This window comes from Protopterus annectens, chromosome 2.part0 (assembly GCF_019279795.1).
Source record: "Protopterus annectens isolate FY-2018-M chromosome 2.part0, PAN1.0, whole genome shotgun sequence".
Taxonomy (NCBI): domain Eukaryota; kingdom Metazoa; phylum Chordata; order Ceratodontiformes; family Protopteridae; genus Protopterus; species Protopterus annectens.
The window spans coordinates 43,114,876-43,142,423 of NC_056728.1; the positions used below are offsets into that span (position 1 = coordinate 43,114,876).

The 27,548-nt window shown below is 37.0% G+C and overlaps 1 protein-coding gene across 1 annotated transcript in view; it reads left to right on the plus strand.

The window, feature by feature from the left end:
- Positions 1–27,548, plus strand: part of LOC122792941 (transient receptor potential cation channel subfamily M member 2-like) — a 1,068,883-nt gene that overhangs the window by 34,807 nt on the left and 1,006,528 nt on the right. The window contains exon 2 of the mRNA XM_044060527.1: positions 20,506–20,588. Within this exon, the coding sequence (XP_043916462.1) occupies positions 20,506–20,588 (83 nt within the window). The remainder of the gene's footprint in view (positions 1–20,505; positions 20,589–27,548) is intronic.

Consider the following 27,548-nt stretch of genomic DNA (forward strand, 5'->3'; position numbering starts at 1 on the left):
CAAAAAATATGATAAGAATATTCTTGAATATAGATTGTGTACAATCAGTTTAGGCATTTATGAATCCAGGCCTTTAACTAAATGCTGAAATCCTTTACATTCCAGTCATGTAGAGAAGGCTGCATTTCAGTAATAAGCAACAATGACTACATAATGGATGCTGAACATGAAATGGTTCTTTCTGCTCATCACTCCAAATAATGCAAACTATATGACCTGGCAAATGTCAATCCCATTGTAGTTAGTGATGGCTGTAAAGAAGGTAATGCAAAAATATATTACTAAAATGCAATATGTATAAGCTGCTAAAATGCATTATGTTTAGACTGTATTACATGAGCCAGGCCGATTAATGAATTAATTCTTTAGTGTAATAAATAAAGCAAAACAATTAAAGACACTATAAATACTGCATGAGCTTTTGTTCAATAACCTACAAACAAACCAAAAATCAGAAATATTTCTGCATACAACATATTATTTTTGCAGAGGGGTTGCATGTATGCAGGATTCCTAGATTTCATTTTGATCTCCTTATGTGTTCTGTGTCATCAAGAATAGCTATCCCATCTGACAGGTCTGACCTACTAGAATGACTAGTAATGCTGCATTGTTGCAGCATACACCTCCAGAGTGAACAGAAATGGCTTATGGACCAATAGGACCCTATGCAATGTAATGAATCAGGTCCCCACCAGCCATACATTTTCACTTAATTTATTCTTTTTATACTTTTCCTTATTTTTATGTAATCATCATTTCACTTCATCATAATCCAAATTGCCCTGTGGTCAGAAAAACCTATTAATAACCCTCCTTGTTTAACTATTAATAAACTTTCTGACAATAAAAAATAATCTATTTCTATTTCTTCCATTCTTTTACACGTTCAAGTCTCTAAATTCCATATTTCTAATTGTTCATATTTTATAATATTCTTTACTAGTTTAATATCATAAGCCTTCTTGTTTTGTTGTCTTAGGTTGCAATTAAAGTATCCTACTACAATTTTCTCCATGTTAACTGCTACCTATTGTATTATATTTCTAAACATATCATCTCTCTCTTTTTTATTAGATATGCATATATTGCAATAATTCTTATAACAGGCTCTCTCCATCTTACATAAATGATAACAATTCTACCTGTTATGACAATGGTGATGTCTTGTACTTCAATTGTATCTTTATTTAAGTATTCTCAAGCATATCTCTTTTGCAAAATTCTATACCACATTTCCCCCACCATACTTTGGTTTGAATTCTTTCTGACTTTGGCAAAAATGTAATATCTTGTAGTATAGTAACATCAGTATCTAGTTTTTTTGCCATTCCAAAGTTCCTATCCTTCTTTCCAGCTTTTTAAAACTATTAACATTTGATGATAACTTTACATGTAACTCTGCTTTATATAGTGTGTATTCATCCTTTCCCTTTCTTTTTTCTTTCTTAAAGTCTTCTATATTCTTTCTTTTCCTTTCTCTCACTCTTTTACCAATTGAATTTCTCTTTTGTTTAACTGTGTTCCATTTAACACCATAATTTTCATTTAAACCTGACTCTTCTTCAACATTTTCTAAATTTAAGTCTTCCTTCACCTTCTCTTTTTGCATCATGTGTTCTCCATCAGTAATGCTACTACCTTTCTTCTTTTTCTTCTACTGCTGATTTCTTTTCTAGAACTTTCTGTTTTATACCTTGTTCTAATGCTTCCTCTGTTACATCCAGCACTACTTCGTTTTCTTCTTCTTCACATCCCCCCAAATGTCCCACTGTTTTACATTTATAACATATTGCTTCACGTTTTTTGCATCGTGTCCTATGCCTCTACATGTAAAAATCACCTTTTTTCAGATTTGTTAATTAAATTATCTGTTTTTCCACACAAAAAAAACACATTTTGGCTGTCCCTAATATCTAGCCCAGCCTCTATCACCTCCAGCATTAATATTGCTTGAAATATGTACAATGCTATCATTTTCTAGTTTCAACACTGCAGTCCCATGATCCAGTCCATAAACATCTATCATCATACACTTTTGATAAACCCAAAATATCATTACATAAATGTAATAAATGCTTTTTAAAGACTCTTTTTCCACTTCAGTTCTGAATTGAATATTCATTTTTTGTATCCCTAAAAGAGGGCTGAAACACATATAAGTCCCATGGTACACAGTTTTTCTCTTTTTCATATTATTCAATAAATCTTTCCATTATCTGCCCATTCTCGAAAATAATGTCACAAAAAGTTTCTTTATTACTATGGATAAATGTTCTTACCTCATTAGTTTTGATTTAAAGCATCTTAACTTTGTCCCATACCTTATATCTATCCATTTCTGTCTCTTCCTTCTCTGAAATCCATACTTTAAACATTGTTTTTCTTCACTTACTTCATTCTCTTCTTTCTTACCATGCATCCTTTCTTTGACCATTTCAACATAGGATTTTTCTTCAGCCTTCAAAACTTCATTCTGCTGCATTTCTTCATTCTGTATCCTGTCCATCATCTCTCCCCAAGACATGTCCTTACCACTTTCTAACTCACTTTCATTGACCATACCCAATAATATATCATCCCACAATCCTGTCAACTGAAGAGTTATAACACAACCTTATGTTGCAACTTCGAATTTGAACAACTTCTGCTGGAACAAGTCTTCTGAATCAAGCTCCGGTGCTTTGATAGCACTTTGAAAAGGCTTGACTGCCTTTCCCCCCATCTCTGACACACCATGTTCAACTATTAGCTTTTCCTGCATCTCTGACTCTTTTTCCATTTGATTTAACATTTCTGTTGGAATAATAGCACCAAAAACTCCAGTTCCCTTACTATTCTCCATTTTGACCTCCATTTTTACTTCACTTGCCTTCCTGTTTCTCTGAGCTGCCTTTGCACCCAGAATGGAAGCAGGAAGCAGAATGTACCACACACAAATGTGTCGCCCTACAGGAAAGAGTAGGGGTCTTTTATTAAAATTCACAAATACAGTATATAAACACATTCTGTGTATAAGTTTCACAACCTATTTACAATATTTATATTATATACAATTGCACATACATATTTTTCAATCACTTTATCTCATTAATTCTTTCATTCCATATGATCCATATTACACAAAACAACTTTTTCATACAATCTATGTCATTTTGTTTTACATTTTCATAGTATCCATACTCTATCATGTCCATATTTATATGTTGAATGTTTTTTAATTCCTTTAAGTATCCTTTATCACATATTTCTTATCACAATTGATATACTCTTTTACATTTTATGAAAACATGTTCTGCTGTTTCTAACTCTCCACAATATATGCAAATTCTGTCTTTTATAGTTTTATATAGCATGCTTGCTTTAACTGGGAGTTTACTTATCGACAGTCTCCATAAAAAATTTTTACATTCCACATACTTTTCACATTTTTTCATTCTTACTTTTACCGCTTTAACTTTTTCGTCACCTATATGTTCCCAAGGATAAACATAATAGAATTTTTGAATTATATTTTCATCCATGGAACAAAGTAAGTAAAAAACGAAAATTCACTCAACCAGAAACCACGTCTCCCCAAGACAGTCAGGACAGCAGCTCCAAGGATAAAATAGCCTTTAATGTTCACCAACACAGTAATAACAGGAATTCTCAAAAAAATCAGTTTAGCGCACTTTCACCCAGTAAAATACTAGGCTTCTTCAGAACAAAGAAGCATCCCCAACCAGTACATTTAAATAATGCAGCACAACCAATCACATCCATAAATAAAGTGTGCATACCGTCAATTAATTACCATGGAATAACCATTTAAAAAAGATTAATTGCAGCTCTAGTAATCAAAAAATGCATGTTACATCCATTCTAAAATAGAGGTGTATTTGGTTTAAACCTTAAAATCCAGTTCATAAAATCAATGTCAAAACCATACTATAACAATAAATATCCTATTAAATAAAAATAGGAAAAATGCATATGTAAAATACATCAATCATTCAGAACAATAAATACAATACTAATAACAGCAAATTATTTAGTAAATAAATATAAATATAAATCCTACAATTTAGCAGCCCTGAGTTTTAAAACACTGTTAATACTAATATGGTCATTGAGACCAGGGGTCTACCCGCATCTAACTTCAACTGCCAAAACAGTTCTCTGTATTCCACCCTAGACTCCCAGCTCCCTCCACTGGGATCGACTAACACTTGTTCTAGCACAAAACAATGTATTCTCATGTCCTTACATGTTAAAGAGTGTCTATAAAAAGCATTTGATTCCTTCCCTCTAGAAACCTCGTATAAATGCTGCTAAATCCTTCTCCTAAGTGGTCTCTTGGTCTTACTGATATAAAAACTCTGGCAATTTTCACAAATCCCAATATACACCACTCCTTTCATAGTACAATTGTAGTCTTGATGCTTTCAACCTAAAACCCCTAGATGGAATATATAACTCACCCTTGTCCAAAATGTATCCACATTGTTGGCAGGTTCCACATTTGTGGGTCCCCCGTCTTACTTCATCAGTAACCTGTCTAACAACCTTTTTCCTTTCAAAGAGTTCTTTAAGGTTGGTGTCCCTCCTTCTAACAAAAGTAGAATGGTTTGGAAGAAATGTTCTAATGTCATCATTAAACTTTAAAATATGCCAGTATTTTTTAATAACGTCTTCCACTTGGGTAGATGTAGCAGAAAAGGTGTGAATAATGGGCCCTCTGTGTTTAAGATCACCTTCCTCAGATACCGCCACTTCAGGCAGACCCTTACATAAGAAGGGAAAAAAACTTCCTTTCCCTGGTCATAATAATCTCATTGGCCATGTTGTCTACCAATTGTTTGGGATACCCTCTCTAAAAAAAGTGAAGTCAGGGTCCTAACCTTTTCTAAAAATTCGGCAGTCACACTTGTCATTCTAGAGGCCCTAATCATCTTAGAAAACAAAACCTTCTGGTATAATTTGGACTGAAAGCAGTGGTTAATCACATCCTTATAAAATGTAATATCTAAATATATGATGGAAAAATCACTAACTGTGTATGTAAAGGCCAGGAAACCAGTAGTTTGGTTAAGATACACCCTAAAATCATCAAATTTCTGTCTAGGCCCATCCCACAGTAAACAAATATCGTCCAAATAACGGGTATAGAATGTAATGTAACCCCGCCAATCTGTTTTAAGAACAAATTTTTGTTCCCAGTAGTAGGAGGGCTGAGTTTAATACACCCAGTTGTGTATATGTCCTCATTAAATTTATATAAAGTATTAATAGGAATGCAAGATAAAGGCCTCCTTCCTTGTTGTTAACATAAAGAATACCTCTTTTAACAGGATTCAGTCTATATCCCCATATAAAAGTAAAAATTACATTCATTAAGTCCTTTTCATATATTCATGGAATCATGCATATATTTGCCAAATGTGCTATCTTGCCTAATATTACAGAATTAATTATATGCTTTCTTTCTTTTTTTAATTTCTCCAAGTCTTTTGGGTTTCTAATACCACGATGAGAATGGACCCCATTCCTAAGTCAAAGTATGATTAAAGTTCATGAAATTAGTATTGTTTCAATCTTTGATGTCAGCCAGAAGTGCTCGCAATGTGCCCAGTAATGACTCCTTCTGCAATTCATACAAAATTACATGTATTGGTAATATATTTAAATATGACTCCAGATTCTTTTTATAAGACCAATTGCTCCTGCTACTAATGCAACTGTCTGGATATCTTTCTTCCACATTGCTCTCATTTCTGCCTGAAAATCTTGATATTTTATGACTTTGTGTCTCTCTATATGCAAGACACTGTAGTCACTGGGTGTGGTGATCTCAATGATCAATGCTACTTTTGTCCTGTTTTCATGGACCACTATATCTGGTTTTCTTCCATCTATTTTATTTTATTTATTTATTTTATTTGCATTTTGGTTACCAGGATGGCCCATTGGGCCACAAGGAGCCCGTTTTCAATGGAGTCCTGGGGAGAAAAGCTCCAGAAATACAAGTGTTAACAAATTACAGGAATACAAAAACATATGAGTTCAAAACATGTGAGATAATTAAAAGAAAAAAGAAAATACAGAGTTACAAAGTAGAAAGAGTTAGCATTTATAGAAAGTAAATTAATACAAATCTAATTAAAAACTATTTACATTAGCAATTCAGCAGATTGTATCTATCTATCTATCTATCTATCTATCTATCTATCTATCTATCTATCTTTTGAACTGTTAGTAATGGGTGATTCCAAGTGATGTAGACTTCATCATTTTCTATGATGCTTTGTGGCTCATGTTTTCAGTGTTTTTCAGCCACTTTAATGCCCTAATATTTGCATAATCCCCAATGCAACAGTCTTGCCACATTATTATGCCTTTCAATATACAGACCTTTTGTCATTAGTATGTCACAACCAACAAGTTGTGCAACTGTTTCCAATTCTGTTTTACAAAACCTACATTTGTCTGTTTCTCCCACATGTTTGATGGACTTTGTAAACCAGCATGTATGTAGCACAGTATCTTGGGCCGCCAATACTAACCTTCCATCTTTTGGTTTGAATTCATCTCTCCTTAACCATTCCTGCATTCGATCCTGATCAACATTAGGTTCTTCCAGAAGTTTTCTATACTTGCAACTGTATTTATGCATTTCCCACATTTCTTGCCTTCTCATCTGATCTTTCACTTTATATTCTTTCTTTTGTTTTTTAGCACATTCAGTTGCTGCCTGATTTTTATCTACTTCTGGTTTGATTTCCATTCTTGCTTGATGCCGATATGCTTCTGCTAGATTAAACAGAGAAGTCATCTTAGATTTCTTCTCCTCATGTTTCAAAACGTTCATTACATTTGGGTCTTGTGAGGTCAGCAGATATGTGTACAGTCCCATGATTTTTTTGTTTATTGCCATGACTGAATTTTTTTCTAAATGACTATAAACTGTGCTGGCATCAATTTTGGTATATAGTTATACGTCGTCAGAAGGCAAGTTACTGGTCTATAATTTTTAGGATAACTTGTAGGTTCATTCTTAAGTAGGAGCATTGTTTTTCTTGATATTAACAGGGTTGGTGTCTGTTTGGGTTGAGCATATAAATAGTTCTTACTCTTAACCATGGCTAAATCTTCATGCAAAAATGTTAATACTTTTAGCCAGAAGTTAGGTACTGTATCTGGGCCTGGGGTTTTCCAATTGGAGGCTTTTCTTAACTTTTTCTCAATCTCTCTGGCTGTTATTCCATCCCATTTCATATCCTGTACCTTTGAACTTCTTATTCTTTCTTTTACTTCTTCTATCCATTTAGCATCTTTGCTATGTTCCACAGGATCTTCATAGATATTTCTCCAAAATATATCTATTTCTTCTTTTTTGGTGGTCTTTCAGTTCCTTTTGCCTTGTTTCCCAATTCTCTATAGAACTTTTTGGGTCATCAATAAATTGCTTATTTTGTACTTTTCCTTTCTATTTATCTGTGTATCTTCTAAGTTTTTCTGACTATGCTGAGATTTTTAGTTTTTTTATTGGCAATAGTGTAAGATTGTGCTGATCCATTATAACTGTGCATTGCTTTTATCACATCTATCTTTCTAAGTATTCTTGTTGATCTGTTCCCTCATCTATGTTCTTCTAACAGTGACACTTCTTGTCTTAATCTGCGTTGTAGTTTTCTGTATTTGATACTTCCATGATGGTATTCGATTTCTCCCTTTCCTTTCCCTTGCTACCCTCTGTTCTTGTGGGAGAATTTTATATGTTATTAATTTAATATTATATCCTATTTACTTCTGTTATATTGCATGGATCTCTATGGACAGTCCTAATTACTGTGTTCATTTGTTTTATCAAACTTCTGACTTTTTGAGTTTTATTGACCTTCTGCAATCTATTTCTTTCATTGATCTTAATATGTCTAGCTATCTCTATTAAATCAAGCAGCTCTTCTCTTAGTTTATTTTCTTGTAAACTGAGGGCACATTCTTTGTTCTCCATTTCCTGCGGGCATTCTACAGAAAGTTCTATAGCATCTTCCTGTGGCACATTCTCTACAATTCCATCCTGTGTCATCCGTTGCTCTGTCATATGGGAACTCACTGGCCTATCACTCCTCAACATTGACTGTGTCAGAGTTGCCACAGTTTCCTGTTCCTTCCCTTGCTGTTCAGATTCAAGTGAATATTTATACTGGTTTCCTGTGGAAGGCTCCAAAACATCTTCATATGGCAACTGCCCAGTTATTTCCCGTTCCACTGTTTTCTCCTTAATTTGGATGTCTATTGCTCTATCCTGCTGTGGTGCTTTCTGACTTAGATTTTCTACACTGAATCCTTCACTTTGCAAGTAGTCCATAACCTCAGTTTCTATTTCTTTAACTTCTCCATTGCTAATCTTCTTTGCTACTTTTTCTCTTTGTCTTCTTATATTTTGTATTGTAAAGTTTTCCATGTCTGGATTCTTTTGCCTGTATTTCTCTTCAATTATTTTTGGTGCTGCTCTTTTTGTATTGATTAATTTTGCTTTCCCTTTGCATAAATATTACACCACATTAAATCTCTTTTTCTTTCCCATGTCCATATTTCTTCTTCAGATGTCTCCTGATCTTCCCGTTTCTTCTTACTTTGGAGACGCGTTCCATCATGCTGTGATGTAACCTGTGTTAGACCTTTTACACCAAATCCTTCACTTCACAGATATTCCATAACTTCAGCTTCTATTTTTTTTTTTTTACTTCTACTTTACTAATCTTTTTTTCTACATTTCCTCTTTGTGATATTATTTTTTTATTGTGAAATTGTCCATATCTGGAAGCCTTTGCCTGTATTTCTCTTCGAATATCTTTGGGGCTTCATTTTTGTATTGATTAATTTGCCTTTTGACTTTGCATAAGTTTGTAGAAGAAGACTACCACCAGAAAAATGTGTGAACCATACATATACCTGATAGCTGCTGAGCATAACAGGTTGTTCCCCTGACTACAGCTCCAGAAAGGCTCCCTAAATGAAACAAACTTAAAATGAACCCTACAGTGAAGCACATGGAATGCGAGCCTCCCAGCCCTGTTGTTCCCCTGACTATAGCTCACAAAAGGCTCCCTAAATGAAAAAAACTTAAAATTAACCCTACAATGCAGCACACGGAATGCGGACCTCCCAGCCCTGTACTGACAAAAGCTAAAAGGGATTATTGCAAGGTTGTTTCCCTGACTACAGCTCCCAAAAGGCTCCCTAAATGAAACAAACTTAAAATTAACCCTACAGTAAAGCACGCAGAACAAGAACCTTCCAGCCCTGTTGTTCCCCTGACTATACCTCTCAAAAGACTCCCTAAATGAAACAAACTTAAAATTAACCCTACAGTGAAGCATGCGGAATGCGGACCTCCCATCCCTGTACTAAAAAAAGCTAAAAGGGATTACTACAAGGTTACTAACCCTAACTCTAATTGAATGGTATTGTAAAAGTACTGCAACTGGGTCCAGCACTGGAAATAGCCTCTAACGCCCCCCCCCCCCCACACAAACTAAAAAAAACCTCAGTCGCTAGTATTTTTTAACCTAGGGACTAACTCCCAGCTTACCCTCCTGTAAAACACTAAATTAAAACATTAAAGCATAACTTCAGCTTGCCTAATACTAAGAAAAAGGTGCACATAAATAAAGAACTTTAGAAAGTAAACTGTACACCTACCCTGAAACCTCTGATTGCTGGCAAATTGAGAATTGGTTAAACTGCCCCCTCCCACTGAACCGAGGTTATATATCCCTCCCACACTAACCACCATTTTCAAACCTCCAGTGTCCCAGGACCCAACCAGTCGATTGCTGTATACGAGGTTTGTAAAAACCTAATATTTTATGCATTTTCCTCCTGTTGCCTACTTAGAATTTTAAATGTATTATATTACTGTTTTTTGGCTAAAATAAGAATGTTATGGGCTAACGAAACTCAGCTTTAGTGTATTGGATAATTCTCTGTTGTACTCTTAACCTGAATGTTTCATGTGACTATGCTGGTAACTACAAGTGTTTTTGGATAAAATAGAGTGTTTTGGAGCTTTTCTCCCCGGGCCTCCACTGAAAATGGACATGCATCCAGTCGGACTATCCCGGTCAACAAATATAAAATAAAATACATAAAAAAAAATTATAGGTTAATGAAACACAGCTTTAGCATTTTGGATAGTACTCTGCTGTTCTAATCACCTCGCAGAGTGCCTGAATGTTACATGTGATTACATTAGAAACCTGGGGTACTCAGGTTGCAGCTATAGCATGCTGAAGCCTGGAAAGCTTAAAGACTGAATGTATTTCCTTGTTAACTGTAATTTGGAACATCCTATTTGTAGCAATTTAGGAGTGTGTGCTCAGTTACTAATCCTGAAGTCTGTCTGCACATATGTAATACTCTGCCCTGCTTAAAGAAGGCTGTGTGGCAATGTTCAACATTATGTTTGTTTAGTGAGATGTGGGAATGTGCTTATATGGGGGGGGGGTCACTAACTGAATATAAGATCTGGAACTGTGTACAAATTACGCTGGTTGTTGTCTGCTGGTAACTCTACAAATCTATCCCCACAGGTTGTTCCCCTGACTACAGCTCCCGAAAGGCTCCCTAAATGAAACAAACTTAAAATTAACCCTACAGTGAAACACACGGACCTCCCAGCCCTGTACTGAAAAAAGCTAAAAGGGATTATTGCAAGGTTACTAACCCTAACTCTTATTGAATGGTATTGTAAAAGTACAGCGACTGGGTCCAGCACTAGAAATAGCCTCTAAAGCCCCCCCACAAACTTCTGCTAATATAGCTAACTTTAACTAAAAAAACCCTCAGTCGCTAGTATTTTTAACCTAGGGACTAACTCTCAGCTTACCCTCCTGTAAAACACTAAATTAAAACATTAAAGCATAACTTCAGCTTGCCTAATACTAAGAAGAAGGTGCACATAAATAAAGAACTTTAGAAAGTAAACTGTACACCTACCCTGTAACCTCTGATTGCTAGTGAATTGAGAATTGGTTAAAGCCCACTCTGCTTCCCCTTGCTTTGCTCAGGCGAGCTTCACTCCCCACCCTTCCCCCAAATTCCACCCGCCCTTACTACTGCTAAATTTAAATCTACCTAACCACATCCAACTCCACTACAAACCAATCAGAAACAACTAATACTCTAATCTTAACCAACTCTACCTGCTACTAATTGTCCACTCCCCCTGTTTTTCCCATAACCTAGTACCAAATCTCAGTCAAATAAATATGCCTACCCCCAAACATTTACTGCTAACCCTTCTTTCATCCCTGCTACTCATCCCATATCTTCTCTCTGCCTATGAGAACAAGAGCTAGCTTGGCTTCCAATAGACTAGATTATGAACCTCAACTCCTTCACTAATACACAAAAATGCACACATTCCCCCTTCCCAGATACTCAACTCACCAACCCCAAACAACTTTGTCTCTTCTTCTTTCAGCTTTTCCAGGTTAGGGGTTGCCACAGCAGATAACCTGTCCGCTCATGATTGGCAGTGGAGTTTTACGATGTTGAGTTGCCAGCCTGGCACCCAAGCTTCCACAGGAGGCACACACAAGCACACACTCATGCCTAGGGCCAATTTAGAGTGTCCAATCCACCTACAGCATGCCTTTGGGATGTGGGAGGAAACCAGAGCACCCGGAGGAGGCCCATGTGATCACAGGGAGGACATGCAGACTCTGCACAGAAGGCACCTCAGCTAAGAATCGAACTGGAGAACCTCTTGCTGTGAGGTGGCAACATTAACCGCTGCACCACTGTGGCTGCCCTCCCAAACAACTATGTCCCAAACCCAGGTACTATTACTGTACACTATTCAGAATCTGGAAACTCATAACTAAGTTAAAAATAATCTCACTGTGGATGATGACATCCACCCAAACCCCGGCCCAACTCCTATTACTGACCTTAATCCCCCCCAGACTCCTTGCTGGCCAGGCATCTAAACATTAGGAGCATAAATAACAAAATCCAGCACCTACATGCCCTCTTGGCAGTGCATTCACCCAATATATTTTGCCTCACACAAACGTGGCTAAAACCTGCCACCAAGGACAATGAAGTCCTGCCACCAAGGACAATGAAGTCCTGCCACCAGGGTACAACATGCACAGACTGGATCACACCTCCAAAAAGGACGGAGGTGTAGCAATACTTTATAAGTCCACCTTATCTGTTACCACGGACACCCTACAAGTCCCTCAGTTCAATAATGCTGAAATGATTATCACAAAGCTACATATTAAGAACGACAAAAGCATAAACATTGTCTGTGTCTACATTCCCCTGGAAGGAACACAGACACCCCTGAAGATTTCTTACGCTGGCTGACTAATAACCAGCCACAAGAAACCTGTCCTTGGGGATTTCAACATTGATTGGAATGCCTGTTCCTCTAATTCCCCCACAACTATGTAAACCTCCATGGGTTTACCCAAACCATATCCTCACCCACTAGGTCAGTTAAATCACAAAATAAAGACAGTACCCTGGATTGGATACTCGTCAACAGCTCCCCACATCTCTATACATTAGGCACCCTACCTGATGATCTAAGTGATCACTGCCTCACCTATAGATTCAAGCTTAAGGTTAACTTCTGCTACCAACCCACCTTTAGAACTATAAGAAACAACAAAAACTTTGATCTCAATAAGTTTAACAATGAACTAAATGCATGTAACTGGTCAGCCCTAAAAAAAAAAAACTCTCCCTAGATGAAGCTGTTACTTACTTTAACATCAAATTCCTCGCTATTCTCGACTGTCATGCCCCTAGTCATACTATTAGAACCAAGGTGAATGTTGCACCTTGTCTTACTAAAGATATAAAATCCAAAATCACACTCAGGAATAAATCATGGGCCACCTACCACACAACAAAAACCTTACCTGATCAACTTAAATGTAGACAACTAAGAAATGATGCCAAAAAATCCATAACTTTAGATAAAAAGAATTACTATTACCACCTACAGCAAGTACACCAAAATAAACCACAGAAATTCTGGGCAGGAATAAATACACTCCTCCACCCAGGCCAAACCACCACCCCACCACCCTCTGCTACCAAACAAAAATCCCCAGAAGATATTGCTAACACCTTTAATACCTTCTTCACTGAAACTATCCAATCTTTCGTTAGCCAGCTCACTCCCACCGGTTCTAATCCAAATGCAGCCAATACCTATACCAATACTTCCTTCAGTTTCCAACCAGTCTCCACTCAACTCATTAAGGCCCTACTTAGGAAAATAAGACCTACTACTCTGGCTACTGACCTCCTCCCAGCAGACTACTTACAAAAGGCTGCAGATGCAATTGCATGCCCCATCTCAATCCTAATCAACCGAACCATATCAGAAGCCTCCATCCCCATCATATGGAAAATCTCACATGTCATACCTCTTCACAATGGGGGCAGTTCCACCGAACTGTCTAACTTCAGGCCCATAGCTATTTTGTCACCACTAGCCAAAATTATGGAGAAGTGTGTTCATATTCAACTCATGAAATATCTCACACATAACAAACTACTGTCCAACTCTCAACATGGCTTTAGGCCAAATTACAGCACTACATCAGCCCTCCTCTCTTTTACTAACATTATACACCACAACTGTAACAATAACAAACTAACCTCTGCACTCTTTCTAGACCTTTCCAAGGCCTTTGACATGGCAGATGACAAAATGCTAACATACACCTTGAAGGCCTTCAGCTTAAACAATCAGGTGCTCCAGTGGTTTGATTCCTACCTACAAGGCAGGCAACAAGTAGTCTTGTGTCAGGGTAAACTATCCTCATGCCTCCCTATCAGGCTTGGAGTCCTCCAGGGCTCAATACTAGGTCCCCTTCTCTTCTCCATATTTATAAATGATCTTAGAACAGTCATACCTGCATTCAATATGCAGATAAATCTACCTTAATTTGTCCTGCCACCACCCCAGCAAATCTTACTACAATAACCCAAACCACCTTTAACTTGGTTGACAAATGGCTATTAAACCAATGTCTAATCCTAAATCCCAACAAAACTAAGCTACTTCTCTTCACCTCTACACATAGGACAACCCCAACACTCTTCAGCATAACAGCTAGTAATGATGCCATCATCTCGCCAAAAACCCAAACTAAACTTTTGGGTGTCACAATTGATAACAACCTCAGGTTTGATGTGCACATCAATCTAACTATAAAAACTACCAATATAAAATTTGGTTCTGTCTATAGGATCAAATCATTCCTCACTCCACCGGCAATAATTGCAATCACCCACTCCCATCTACTATCTACCCTTCTTTATCCCTAGCCTATTTTCTCCCACCTGAGCAAAACTGATCTTAAAATTTAACATCATGTTACAACCATATTGCCAGATATGCTACTGGCACACCCTACCGAATCCACCACTGCCACAACCTAAATCTCCTAGGCTGGCTTGAACTACTTCACCTTCTACAGCTCATCCACCTCATAGTTGCCCATAATGTCCTCTACTGGCCAGAAAATCCCCCTGCCCTAAAAAACATGATCTGCCCATACAGCAACAATCAACCACTCTGGTCCTCCACCAAACTCCTAGTTCTAACAATCAAATCCAACCACACTGCTGGCGGCTCTCTCTTTGCCAACTCTGTCAGAAAAAAATGGAACTCACTACCGGCTAACCTGACCCTAGAGCCTTCACCAACAGTATTCAAAAACAAGCTTAAGAATCACCTCAAATCACACTGGATATGCCCCTATACCAACTCTGACTAGTGCCCTACCCATCTTGCATAACTCTCCTCCAGAAATGTCCTTTCTTCAGCCACCCCACTCCATATAACAAAGGGTAAACCATAACTAAAGCTACTCAATGTATTTTTAATCCTGAAGGTAATATGTCGTTACTACCTGTATATACATACTTGCATTGATTTGTAAGTCTCAGGCGTTATGTGATTGTTGTATTGCTTTGTCTGTAACCTGTGTGTAATTGCCATTCACTAATTGTTCTAATAATTGTATGTTTTCGTGTACCTTGGAACTTTTCTCCCCAGGACTTCGCTGAAAATGAAAATGGACATTCATCCAGTTGAACCATCATGGTTAACAAATGTAAAATAAATAAAAAATAAATATTGCACCATATCAAATTTCTCTCTTTCCCATGTCCATATTTCTGTTTTATACTTTTCAAAAATCTCCAGATTTGTTGTTTATATTTTCACACTTCCTCAGATGCTTCATTTTCCAAACAGGTCAACGTTTCTTTGTCTAAATAATGTTTTTTACAAATCTGTTGAATTAATGAACATAATTTTTTATTTGAGGCTTCTGACAATCTTTTCTTGTGGAAGTTTTCCTGATCTTTTTGTATATCTTGTGTCTGGAAATTCTGGGCTTTTTGCATAATAGTAACAATACATAATTTATTTCTTATCCTCAATACTCCACTCTATCGTCCTTATGGCTCTTCTTTGGCCTATCAGTTTTTGTGATTTTTGTGGACTGCTACTTCCTTGTACAACAGGGAGGGCCATCCTCTTTCTGGGCCTGGCCAAGCCCCATTATATGAATGTTTCTATGTTTTGAGGATTCTACACTGTCATTTTTCCAGTCCTGGCACCAGAGCACCTACCAGGATTGAGCACTTTTTATCCTGGGTCTTGTGCACCCAGCTATCTTTTTTTTATTTTTGACCTGCTTCTGTCCGTGATATATGCTATATAAAATACAGTCTATATATCAGTGTTGTCCTGGTGAGATTTTGTGAAAAACAGAGTCCACCTCAAGATGGTACTCACCAAGACTTGAGGATGAATTAAATTTCAGCAATACTACTCTCCTTTGTTTGGTGACTTATTATCTCTCCATTCAGAGACAAAGTTTAAATGTTCCTAAAATTTTTATTTCTTCTTCATTAAACCAGATATCTTCTATTTCTCCAGAAAAAAACTATTCCTTTACTTTTTCCTTATTTACACTTAATCCTAGCATCTTCAATTCTTTATTAAATATTTCTATAGCTATATTCATCCATTCTTTATTTTTAGCTGCTAATACTAAATTATCCACATATGTAAACATCGTTGGAATCTTTATTCCCTCTGGTGTGTGGTATTTTGCCTTCTCTCATGTCAAGTTTATCTTAGTAAGCACTGCATTCATAGCTAATGCAAATAAAATGCCACTTGTCAGACATCTTTGCTTAATACCACTCTTTATTTCTATCACTTTGTTTAACCGTCCATTAATCACTAAAGTTACTTTATTTTCACTATATACCAATTTCAAAATATTTATTTATTTATTTATTTTGCTTATATTATATTTTTTCAACATCTCCCATAGTGTCTCATGTTGAATTTTATCAAAGTCTTTGCTATCATCCCCTACTAGTATTTTAGTCTCATTTTCCTATTTATTATGTCATCTACCAACTTTCTTATTAACATCAGATGTTCTTGACTTCCTTTCTCTTTTGTTCCAAAGCAGCTTATTTGCTTAATGTATTCTTTTCTTTATTATTTGTATAAAAATCCTACATTATTTAATACCAATAGCCTCCAGTTTTTATATCTGTTCTTTCTCCCCTTTTCCATATACGTTTCATTATACCTGTCCATATTGTGTCATCATTTACACTTTTTTCAAACCATTCAACACTTTTAAAAAGGATTCTTTTTGCTATTTTTGCATATTTGTATACATTAAATACTCTTCCATCTGAACCTGTAGCTGTTTCTACATTCACTGTTCTTAGGATGTTTTTAAGTTCTGCCATTGTAATCTTTTCTTCAATTCTCTTATTGTCTTCTTCAGTTAGTTTATTCAACTCCCATTTATTTTTTCTTATAGTGTCACATGTGGAAAAGGCATCCAATATATGTTTAACTAATTTTTGAAATTTCACTTTGTATATTCACTATATGACCTTTTCATTTTTTAATAATCTTATTACTCTTATTTTTCTTTTACCATTTTATTTAAATAAGCTGCTATTTCTTCTTTTCTCCCTTTGTAAAAAATATCTTTGAATAACATTTTTTCTTAATTCATCTCATACAACATTCTCTCTTTTTCATCAAACTTTTCTCTATTTATATTTTAAAGACTTAATTACTAATTTTCTTATATTTATCACTATCTTGTAATATTTTTTATTTTTTGCCATTCTAGTACTTCTTTTCTATATTGTTTCTTTTAAACTAATCCACTGACTTGTCCAATCTTTGTAAAATTCTCTCATGTTTATATGGCCTTGCCATAATTGCTGTATTATTTTCCTTGCATACTCATTTGGTTCTGGTTCATTAATCCTTTTTACTTCTCTACCTGTTTTATGTAACCTATTTTTTTCTTGAATATCTATCCACATAGCTAAGTGATCTGCAAATTATGTAATTTTACACCCTCAATGCAATATGCTTAAGGTCCCTGAAACTATAAAGTAATCAATTTCATTTCTTAAATTACTTATTTTATATGTCCAGTACTGATTTTCCCATAAATCCATCTTACTGTTCTTAATCATGTCTAAGATAACTTTAACATCTGCCCCTTCTTTCCATCCATGTCTTAAATTGCAGTTAAAGTCTCTCATTACTATAATTTTCATATTTACACTCACATTGTTTATGTCTTTCGGCTTTTCCCGGTTAGGGGTCGCCACAGCGGAACTCCGGTCCACTAATGATTGGCAGTAGATTTTTACATGCCAAGTTGCCGGCCCTGACGCACAGCCTTCAACGAAGGTACGCCCATTCACGCATGTCTCCACACAGAAGACGCTCTATCTGAGAATCGAACAGGACAATGTCTTACTGTGAGGCGACAACACTCACATAATCCAGCATTTTCCTAAATATTATTTCTCTTTGCTTTTGTAAGGTAAATGCATAGAGTGCAATCATTCTATAAATTTGATTTTTAAATCTTATATCTAATACCATTATTCTTCCAATCATAATTATTGTAGAATCCAATATTTTAATATATTCCTTACATAAAATACTATGCCTGAACACTTTTTACTACCTAAGTTCCATATTAACTTACCTTCCCATAGTCCATTAATTTGTATTCTTTCTTCTTCTGCTGTTATTCTAATGTCTATTAATGCTATAATATCCATGTCTAATACTTTACACCACTACAATAGTCCTAGCCTGCATTGAATGTTCTTTAAACTGTTAACATTAATGGTTAGAACTCTCAATATAATGAAAGACTTTCATTATATACTTTTCATCCTTTTCTTTTTTGCTTTTTCTTACAGTTACATTTTTAAACTTGCACTTTCTTTCACTCTTTTTCCTATAGAGCTTTTTTTATTTCTCCCTCTTACCTATTTCTTCTCCTTCATCACTTCAGTTGCTACTTCCCTCCTCTCCTTTTCCTTTTGTTTCATTCATGCCATCTCTCACATCCATTCTTACATCTTTCTCATCCAGTTTTTTCTTTTTGTTGTTTCTATAGTATTGAATATAACATTTTCTTTTTACTGTCCTTGATCTAATCTTGTTTCTTGTTTATGATTTTCTAAAGCTTTTCAATCCATCCATGAATGTCCTATTTTTTTACATATTTTACAGTTTTGCTCACATTTCTTTGCTTCATGACCAACTTTGCACAAATAAAACATTTTCTTTTATCACAGTTTTTAATTAAATGATCATCTTTACCGCACAAAAAACATGTCTGATTGTCCCCAATATCTCACCACCCCCTTACTTCCATCTACATTAATTATATTCGGTAAATGTACAATTTTCTCATTTTGCTTTCTCAATATCACACCACATTCCCATCCAACAGTCCATAAACATTTGTTGTCATATATTATTGTAACATATGCATGACATCTCTACATATAATTTTTAAATAGTCCTTTAAAACATTCCTTTCAATTTCAGATCAGAATTGAATAAATACATTTTTCTTAGCATCTCTATTGAATACCTGAACTACATACAAGTTCCAGGGATTAATGTCTTTTTTGTTACCATATTGTTCTAGGATTTTTTCTATGTACTCTGCCTTCTCAAAAAATATAAAAAAATGCTTCTTTATTAATATGGATGAAAGCTCTTACTTCTCTGGGTTCAATACCCAGTGATGCAATGATGCTGTTCCATGTCTAATACCTGTCTAGTTCTTTTTTTGTTTTATTGCTTATTCTCACCCAGTATTTTCTTTTAACTTCTACCTTTTTCACTTCTCTCCTTTCACCTTCCTTTACCATTTGCACATATGACTTCTTTTCCTCTTTTCTTGTCTCCTGGTTTTCATTCTCCTAAATTCTGTCCATTATTTCTCCCACAATGCTGCTTTTGCACTCTACAGTTCACCCTGATTTACTAATTCCTTTAATCAACCTGCAACCCTCCCAATTGGAGGGTTGCATCAACAGACTCAGCTGCTGCAATATCTGTAACAAAAAGATTAAGTTGAAACATCTCCTCAGAATCGACCATCTGCACTCCATCTCCCTCTTCTTGCCACTTACTCATTTCTCCTATATTTCTGTTTAACTGCCCATTCTCCTCACTTCGTAAATCCTCCAGCCCATTCTCCTTTCTGTTAGCTTCCATAGCTGCCTAACAGCTTCTTTTTCGCGAATACCTCCAACAACAATTTCTTTCTTCTCCATGCTTCCTACTTCTCCAAGCTGCCTATGCACCTGGAACAGAAGTCAGGAAGTGCCACACCGAATAGTGTCCCTGTATGTTTGTACAAATGAGAAGGGGAAGTTCCCGGATGTCATGGCCAAATTTCCTCTAGCAGTATACATACCACCTTGGATATCTCCTGGAAAGAGGCTATGAACCTAGTAGGACTAACCAGATCAAGAAAGGATAAACAAATAAGTTCATATTTCCCAAACATCCCCCCTCCCCCACATACTCAAATCTTCCCCCAGGCCTCCCTAAGGTTTTTCTTCTGTGGTCAGTGTGTGCCTCACTACAGGAGATGCATGCAGTCGTATTAATACAACAATTCTCTACCTGATGTTCTAACTCCAGTAACTGTAAGATTGCAATTTAAACTTAGGGTAATGGTGACACAGGCAGACATGCCGTCCTTGCACCAGTAGACCAGTCATAGAAAACTGAAATCTCAGAGTAATTCCAGATTAGATGCATAACTCTAACACTCAGGGGTTGCACTACATGTAGGTATTAAAGCAATCCAGGTAAGAAGTCATGTACATGTGGGTCGCAGCTGGTTAATCTGAAGGAAGTACATGCTGTGTTATGCAGATAATATGTACATGGTAAAGGGCATTTTGCCTTAAAAGAAGCATGATATTTTAAGGTTGGACTATTTATTATGACTGCACTCTAAAACATTCACCTCCCAGTGTAAGATCTAGTGGCAGATCCATATATATTTTGCCACTTTTCTACCAAATTATTTTGAAAATGTGCATCTGTTTTATGAGTCTCTTAAACTAGAATCAAAATATCTTATTCATTCACAGAATTATATCAGATCCTGGATACAGGAAAGAATTCGGAAGAGTGAATGCATATATCATAAAAAGAAAGACGAAACTGAATCTGGGTGAGAAATTTATTTTCAGTTATTTTTCTTATGAAAAACTTCTGTTTTCCTCCTTCCATCAAAGTTCACCTTAAAGAGGGAGTAAGGTTATCCTCTACTATAACATCTGGCATCTACCAGTAAGGCATCATGCTATGATGTGTTTTGTAAGTATATAGGACCCAGTTTTTATGTACGAGTCTAGCTATAAAATCATTGGTTAACAGAAATACAAAGATAAAGGCTACAAATGCATATATTTCTTTGCCTCCTTTCTAATCTGCAGACCGTGTTTGATTTCAGACTTTACTACTGTATCCACAAGGGGAAGAATCTACATAAGGCATGGAGGGATTACAAATAAGCATTTGACAGTGTCCAACATTCATGGATAATGAAATGCTTACAGATGTAGAAGACACACCCTACACTTATTAATTACAGCAAATATGAAACAGTAGCAAAATCTTTGCAGCTAGGTTATAACAAAGGTCAAATTGCTATCACAGGGATACAAATTCTAAGCGCATATTCCAGGGTGATTCTTAGTCATCACTAATGTTTTTTTGTTTTTGTCTTTAACCCACTAAGCAGTTTACTTAATAGAGTAGGTCATGGTTAAAGACACCTCATCGGCTTTTTATGGATGATGTGAAAATTGCTAATTTCCTCAGATGAGGAGCTGAAAGCATGACTACAACTGGTTAAAACTTTTTCTGATGGTATAAGAATGACATTTTATTTTGATAAATGTGCAAAAGCAACATTTAAAAAAAGGAAACCTGCAGCACCAAGAAAATATCAGCCCAGGACTGGAATGTGATATGAAGGAACTTGAGCAGGGGGAGTGTATAAATACTTGAGAATAGATGAAGGAAGAAGGATCAGCAATAAAACATGAACAAATAATAATAAAGCTCAGTAAGTAATGGCTCAGAAGACTGAAGAGAATATTGACAACTTCCTTGACATCCAGGAATAAAGACCAAGCTATAAATCAATTTGTTTTTCCTATTTTAACTCACAACCTCTCGATGATTGGCCCTAAAAAGTATTAAATCAGCTGGACATGAAAACAAGAAAAAGGCTTCATACTTATCACTTTAATGTATGGCAAAAACTCCCCATTCATGTCAGTGGGGTTTTCCATATTTTCCCTTCGCTGTATCTGACAGCTGCTTCCTCTTCTCCAATTAGCTAAGTCATCACAATGGTGCACATACTGCTATGACATAGATTACTTATATAGCATTTTGAGTCAGCTGGGAAAACAGTGCTAATGTTATTAAAGTACAAAATATTGGTATAAAATTAGAAGCTGTCATTTCTCTCTAACAATAATTGTAGTAGTAAACAGTGATCATATATAATAAGGTCTATACAATGCTGCAAACTAGTTATAGACTCAACTGCACATCTGCATCAAGTTAAGTTCTGTGTACATTAATACCTTATCTAAGTGGCAAGAAAAACTAACATCTGAAGAATCGGAGGGAAAGACATGCTTTAACTCTGATGGCAAATAAAGTATCAGAATTAGGTGTATGCTTTTTTGCCATTTCAAAAACAAAGAAAACAATTGTTATAAAGCATACACTGTTGAAATGAATGATGACCCACGTGATAAAGCACTCTAAATGATAAGCTTGCAAATGGAGCAGAAAACCCAGCTTCATGTTTCAGAGAATTTCTCTCCTAAAATACTAAAAAGTATCAGAGACCTGAGATTATGATTACCATTTGAATTTCCATTTAAGTTAATTAATTGATAGACATCCTGACATAATTACATTACCTAGATAAAAAAAAATAATTGTTACAGTTTTAAATCTAAATGCCCTTCACTCTTCATGTCAAATTTCAGGCATTCTGACATTACACTTTTTGAACCTTTGCACCTTCTAGATAAAGTACTTTGGCCAGGGAAGGACACCTGCATGGGCTAGTCTTTCATACTTCTCCATTAAATGTACACTACTCAAAATATCTTATATGTCTAAGTTCTGGTCTGTATTTCACTTTCTGATAATAAATCAGCAGATTAAGAAATAGCCCCTGCAATCTTGAAGATGGCTTATACTAGGATTTTCTGAATGTTTTGAGAGGTTGTAGTCTGTTTCTACCTAAGCTATTTTTATTGCAGACATATTCGTGGAATTTCTCATATTTATACACCATTACTAAGAGTTCCTTTTGCTTCTGAACATACTGGTTTTGTACTTTTGTATACGCTTTTGACCCTTAGGGAACTATTTTATTCTCTCATAAGATCACTGCTCCTGTGCTACCCTGAGTGGCATTTATTTAAGTTTGTTTACTGGGGTAGTGCACTTATCACAATAAATTATTATAGGCACAATCTGGTTACAAAAATAATCGCAACTAACTAACTAAATAAATAACTGAAATCATTCACAAAACAAGCAGTAATAACTAAAAGTATAAAATCCAGCACAGACATGAAAGAATGAGCAAATATTATTAACAGAGGAGAAAAAACATATTAGTACAAATGTTAGTAGTAAATATGGGAGGTAAAGAGCATGTTAGAACAGAGGGGGAAGCAGAAGCAATATAGGTGAAGGAAGAGTTACATTATGTGTCCAGTGGAAAAGTACCAGCCATGAAATTTTGGATGACGATATCTTTTGAGTTGTGGTCTGAAAGTGGGTAAAGAGGTTATTTATTTATTTTTGGTGAGGGTAGAGGGATTGCCAGAGTTTGGGTGCAAGAATGGAGAAGGAGTGGTCAGTACATTGCAATTTGGTTTAGTGGGTCTGGAAGGAGGGGGTCAGTTGGGATAAGCTGTGAAGGTTGTTGGGGGTGGTTTTATTATGGGGTTTGGTAGCAAGAGGTAGGAAGGCACCTGACTGATGCAGTTTCAAATAAGAGACCCTTAGGAGTGGTTCAACTCTCTAGGTGACTGGGATCCATCTAGTGTTAGAGAGGGTGGTGAAGTGGTGTGCTGTGGGGTAGGAAATTAATTAGCAATTCAGTTTTCAATGTACTGTAGAGTGGATAAGTTTTATAGAGGCTATAGCTATAATGAGGGGCCTGTATTCATGTTGAGCTAGAACTCCTTTGCCTATTGCAGAGCTAGGTGATATGGAGAGAAAGGGAGGTATTTTTCAGGACCTGAATAAAGAGTTGATCTTTTTCCTTGTGTTTTCAATATGGTTACAGAAGTTAAGTGACTGGTCCAGACATAAACCTAGATATTTAAAGGATGTGGTTATTTCTATTGGGATACCATTAAGATCTGTGGTGTTGAGATTTTTAGGAGACCTTTCAAGCTTTTCTGAGGCTCCAAATATCATACCTTTTGTTCTGGAGGGGTTTAGAAGCAGCTTATGGCTATTTAGCCAAGAAGTAAGGGAGTGGAGGTCAGATAAATGATGGGTTTATAGAGCTGAATATGAGGGATTTGATCAAAGTGTAGCCATGCTAGCACAAAGTGTGACAGGAAGGTTAGGGTGGTTGAAGGGTAGTTTGTTAATAAAGACTGAAAAAAACAGCGGGGTTAATATGGAGCCCTGGGGTACTCTTTTGGTAAGGGGTGCTTGAGGTGATAGGGCTGAGCACAGCTGGACTCTGAAATACCTGCTTGTTAAGAAATCTTGATACATATGATAGTGTTGGAGATAACTCCAATTTCATAGGTTCATAGGTAGGTACTAGGCTATTGGCCCTAGGGCCTATACAAGCCTAGCCAAAAAGGTACCCTGGCTTTTGCCACCCAAGAAAATTAATTTCTTATGCCCCTATCGAGCAGAGCCACATAGGTGATCCCTAGGATGAATTTCCTATTTCCCATCCAATCATCAAGATTTTTCTTGAAGAGTGCAAATGAGGAGCTTTGTTTGATATAGATAGGTAGTTTGTTCCAGAGTATGGGAAGTGTCTGGGACAGGAATCTATCTCTCCATCATGTTCTGGTTATTGTCGTGACAAGGTTTAGGTCCCTAGAGCATGTAGCTCGGAGGGACTGGGATTTTTTTAAGTGGAGCATGTCCAACTACTCTGGGTTTGACATATCTTTGTATGTTAGGAAGAGATCGCCTCTGAGTAGGCGATATGCGACAGAGTAAAGCTGGAGTTTTTTGAGACGGTCTGCATAGAGCATCTGTTTGAGGCTGGTAATCCTCTTTGTGAGGTATTTCTGCTGCCTTTCCAGTTGTTGTAGATGTCTTGCGAGGTACATACCAAAAGGGGCGTTGTACTCTATAATGGGTCTAATGAGTGATGAGTAGAGGAGAACAATGACCTCTTTTTTCCTGGATGAGAAATCTTTTGTGATGAGGTGTGCCATGTAGAAGGATTTCCTGACCACTGTGGTGATGTGATTATCAAAGGAGAGACTACTGTCCACCTGTGTCCCAGGGTCTCATGATACTTTTGGTGTTAAATAGACTATCACCTATGTGGTAGTTCATGGGTACAGAGTTTTTACCAAAGGGGATGACAATGAACTTTTTGGCATTGAGCTTGAGGCCATGGCTTTGACACCAGGCATCTGTCTCAGTGAGGCCCTTTTGTAGGATGTCCATATCATTAGGAGTTTTGATTATGGCTCCTACTTTGCAGTCATCTGCAAACTTCGTTAGCCAAAGACCTTCTGTGTTAGCCTGTACTTCAGAAAAGTAGATACCAAACAGGAGAGGACCCAGGACTGAACACTGTGGTACTCCACTTGTCACTGGTCTGAAGTTGGATTTGGAGTCTGCTACTTTCACAGTGTGGGTTCTGTCAGTGAGCCAGTTGGCAACCCATCTTGTAGCATAGGGATTTATACCTAATTTATTGAGTTTATCTATAATTCCAGAGTGGGGGTATGGTGTCAAAAGCCTTGGAGAGATCTAGATAGACTGTGTGAACCACCTTACCCTCATCTACGGCTTTGGTGACTGCTTCAAAGAAGTCAATTAGGTTTAGGAGACATGATCTGCCTTTTAAAAACCTGAACTGGGTGGGGTCCAGAGTTTGGAGATTACCAATGTCTTTGCTTATAAGTTCCATGATGATATGTTCCATGGCCTTGTAGACCAGGCTCGTTAGACTAATGGGGCGGTAGTTCTTGGGGTCCGTGGTGGCTCCTCCTTTGTGGAGTGGGGTAACTGTGGATGTGCTCCATTCAGTGGGAAAAAAGCCTGAGGGGAGGCTATGATTGAACATGGTGCTTAGGTGGGGTGCCAGTTCATTCTGTAGTTCATGTAGAATGCAGCCTGGGATGTTGCCAGGTCCCATGGATGCTGTGTTCTTGGCTTTGGAGAGTGTGGTTTTTGCCTGTGCAGCCGTGATTACAGGAACGTTGCATTCTTCCAGTATAGAGATGGGCCCTTTAGGGGTGAGGGGGGGGGGAGTTAGCACTGAACCTATCTCCCAGGATGTTGGCAATATCAGTTGGTTCTGTATAGTTAGGTTAGTGCCATTGTGCTGTAACTCAGAGCAGATCTGAGTGTTGCCATTGAGATTCTTGACATAGCTATAGAATGCTTTGTGGTTGTCTTTAGAATCAGTGGTGATTTTATTTTCATAACTAACTTTGGAGGATTTTATGAGGGATCTCAGCTTCTTACCGAGGCTGACCAGGGAGTTCTTCCAGTCATGGGATTTTACTCTTTTTTGCAACAGTTTCTTTCTTTTGTTGTAGAGTTTGTTTATGGTAGGGGACCACCAGATTGGCTTCCTTTTTGGAAGGATAGCACAATCCATGTACTCGTGTAAGTGCTTATAAAGTGCATTTGTGTAGGATTCAGCAGTCATATCTCTATTGTCATCTGCATGGGTGTCATGAAGTTTGCCACTTCTGTCTTAAGAAGCGTGAAGTTGGCTTTGGAGAAATTTTTTTATGGTGGGTTCCCTAATGGAGGGTTGGATGTGGATGTCTAGGCTGATTAACTTGTGGCCGGATCTGACCAATGAGGAATTGACCTCTGGTATGGAACACCGGTCGCCCATGTTGGTAATGACCAGTTATAGGATATTGCTGCCCCTGGTGAGGGTGTGGATAAGATGATAAGATGATCCAAGGCATTGGAATTTATGAATTCCAGAAAACATTGAGCAAAAGAGTTGGTACATGAGTAGTTTACCCAGTTAATGGTGGGGTAGTTGAAATCACCCATTATTAGGGTGTTGGGTTGTACCCTAATATTTTCCAGTGTATCAAGAAATGAGGAGTGTTAATCCTGGAGCATGGTGGGGGATCTGTAGCAAATTACAATTTGGATTGCAGTCTTGCCCAGAGTTAATTGCATTTGGATAATCTCGGATGCATTATGCTGAGCAACTAGCCTGGAGGTGTGGATATCCTTAATGAATATGGACACGCCTCCACCTTTAGTGTTTCGGTCCAGGTTAGGTGGCCAAAAGGTGTGGTATGAATTATAGCCTGGTAATGCAGAGGTGCTCTCAGCCTTGAACCAGGTCTTTGTCACTGCACAGATGTTGATGTTCTCCATTTTAAGGAGTGCCTCGAGTGAATGCATTTTGAGGTTTAGATTTCTAGCATTGAATAGCATTACCCTCAGATTGTTCTTGCTTGTACCCGTTATGGTGGTGAATTTGTCCTTTGAACCTTGCCTAAAAAAGGAACTATAGGGGTGGCAAGAGCCTTAGTCAGTATCCGGAATCCCAAGGGCGACAGGTGCAGGCCATCTCTGGCAAAGCATTGTGGTCTGTCGATCATGTCATCCCAGGTAGACAGATGCTGGATCCCCTTAGAATGACACCAGAAGCTTAGTCAATTGTTGAAGTCAATCATTTTGTCCTTTTACTGTGGTATCATTCTGGGTGATGGCAGGATGCTACTCTGGGCTAGGGTCATACCTGCCTGGGCTCTGTTTCTTGCAATATCTGTTTCTTGCAAGTAGATAAAAATATATCTATTTGATTATTATACTATTTGACTATTATGTGAAACATCTATTTCTTGCAATACAACTGGCTTTCTCAAATCACAATATTTTAATGCTGTAGTTT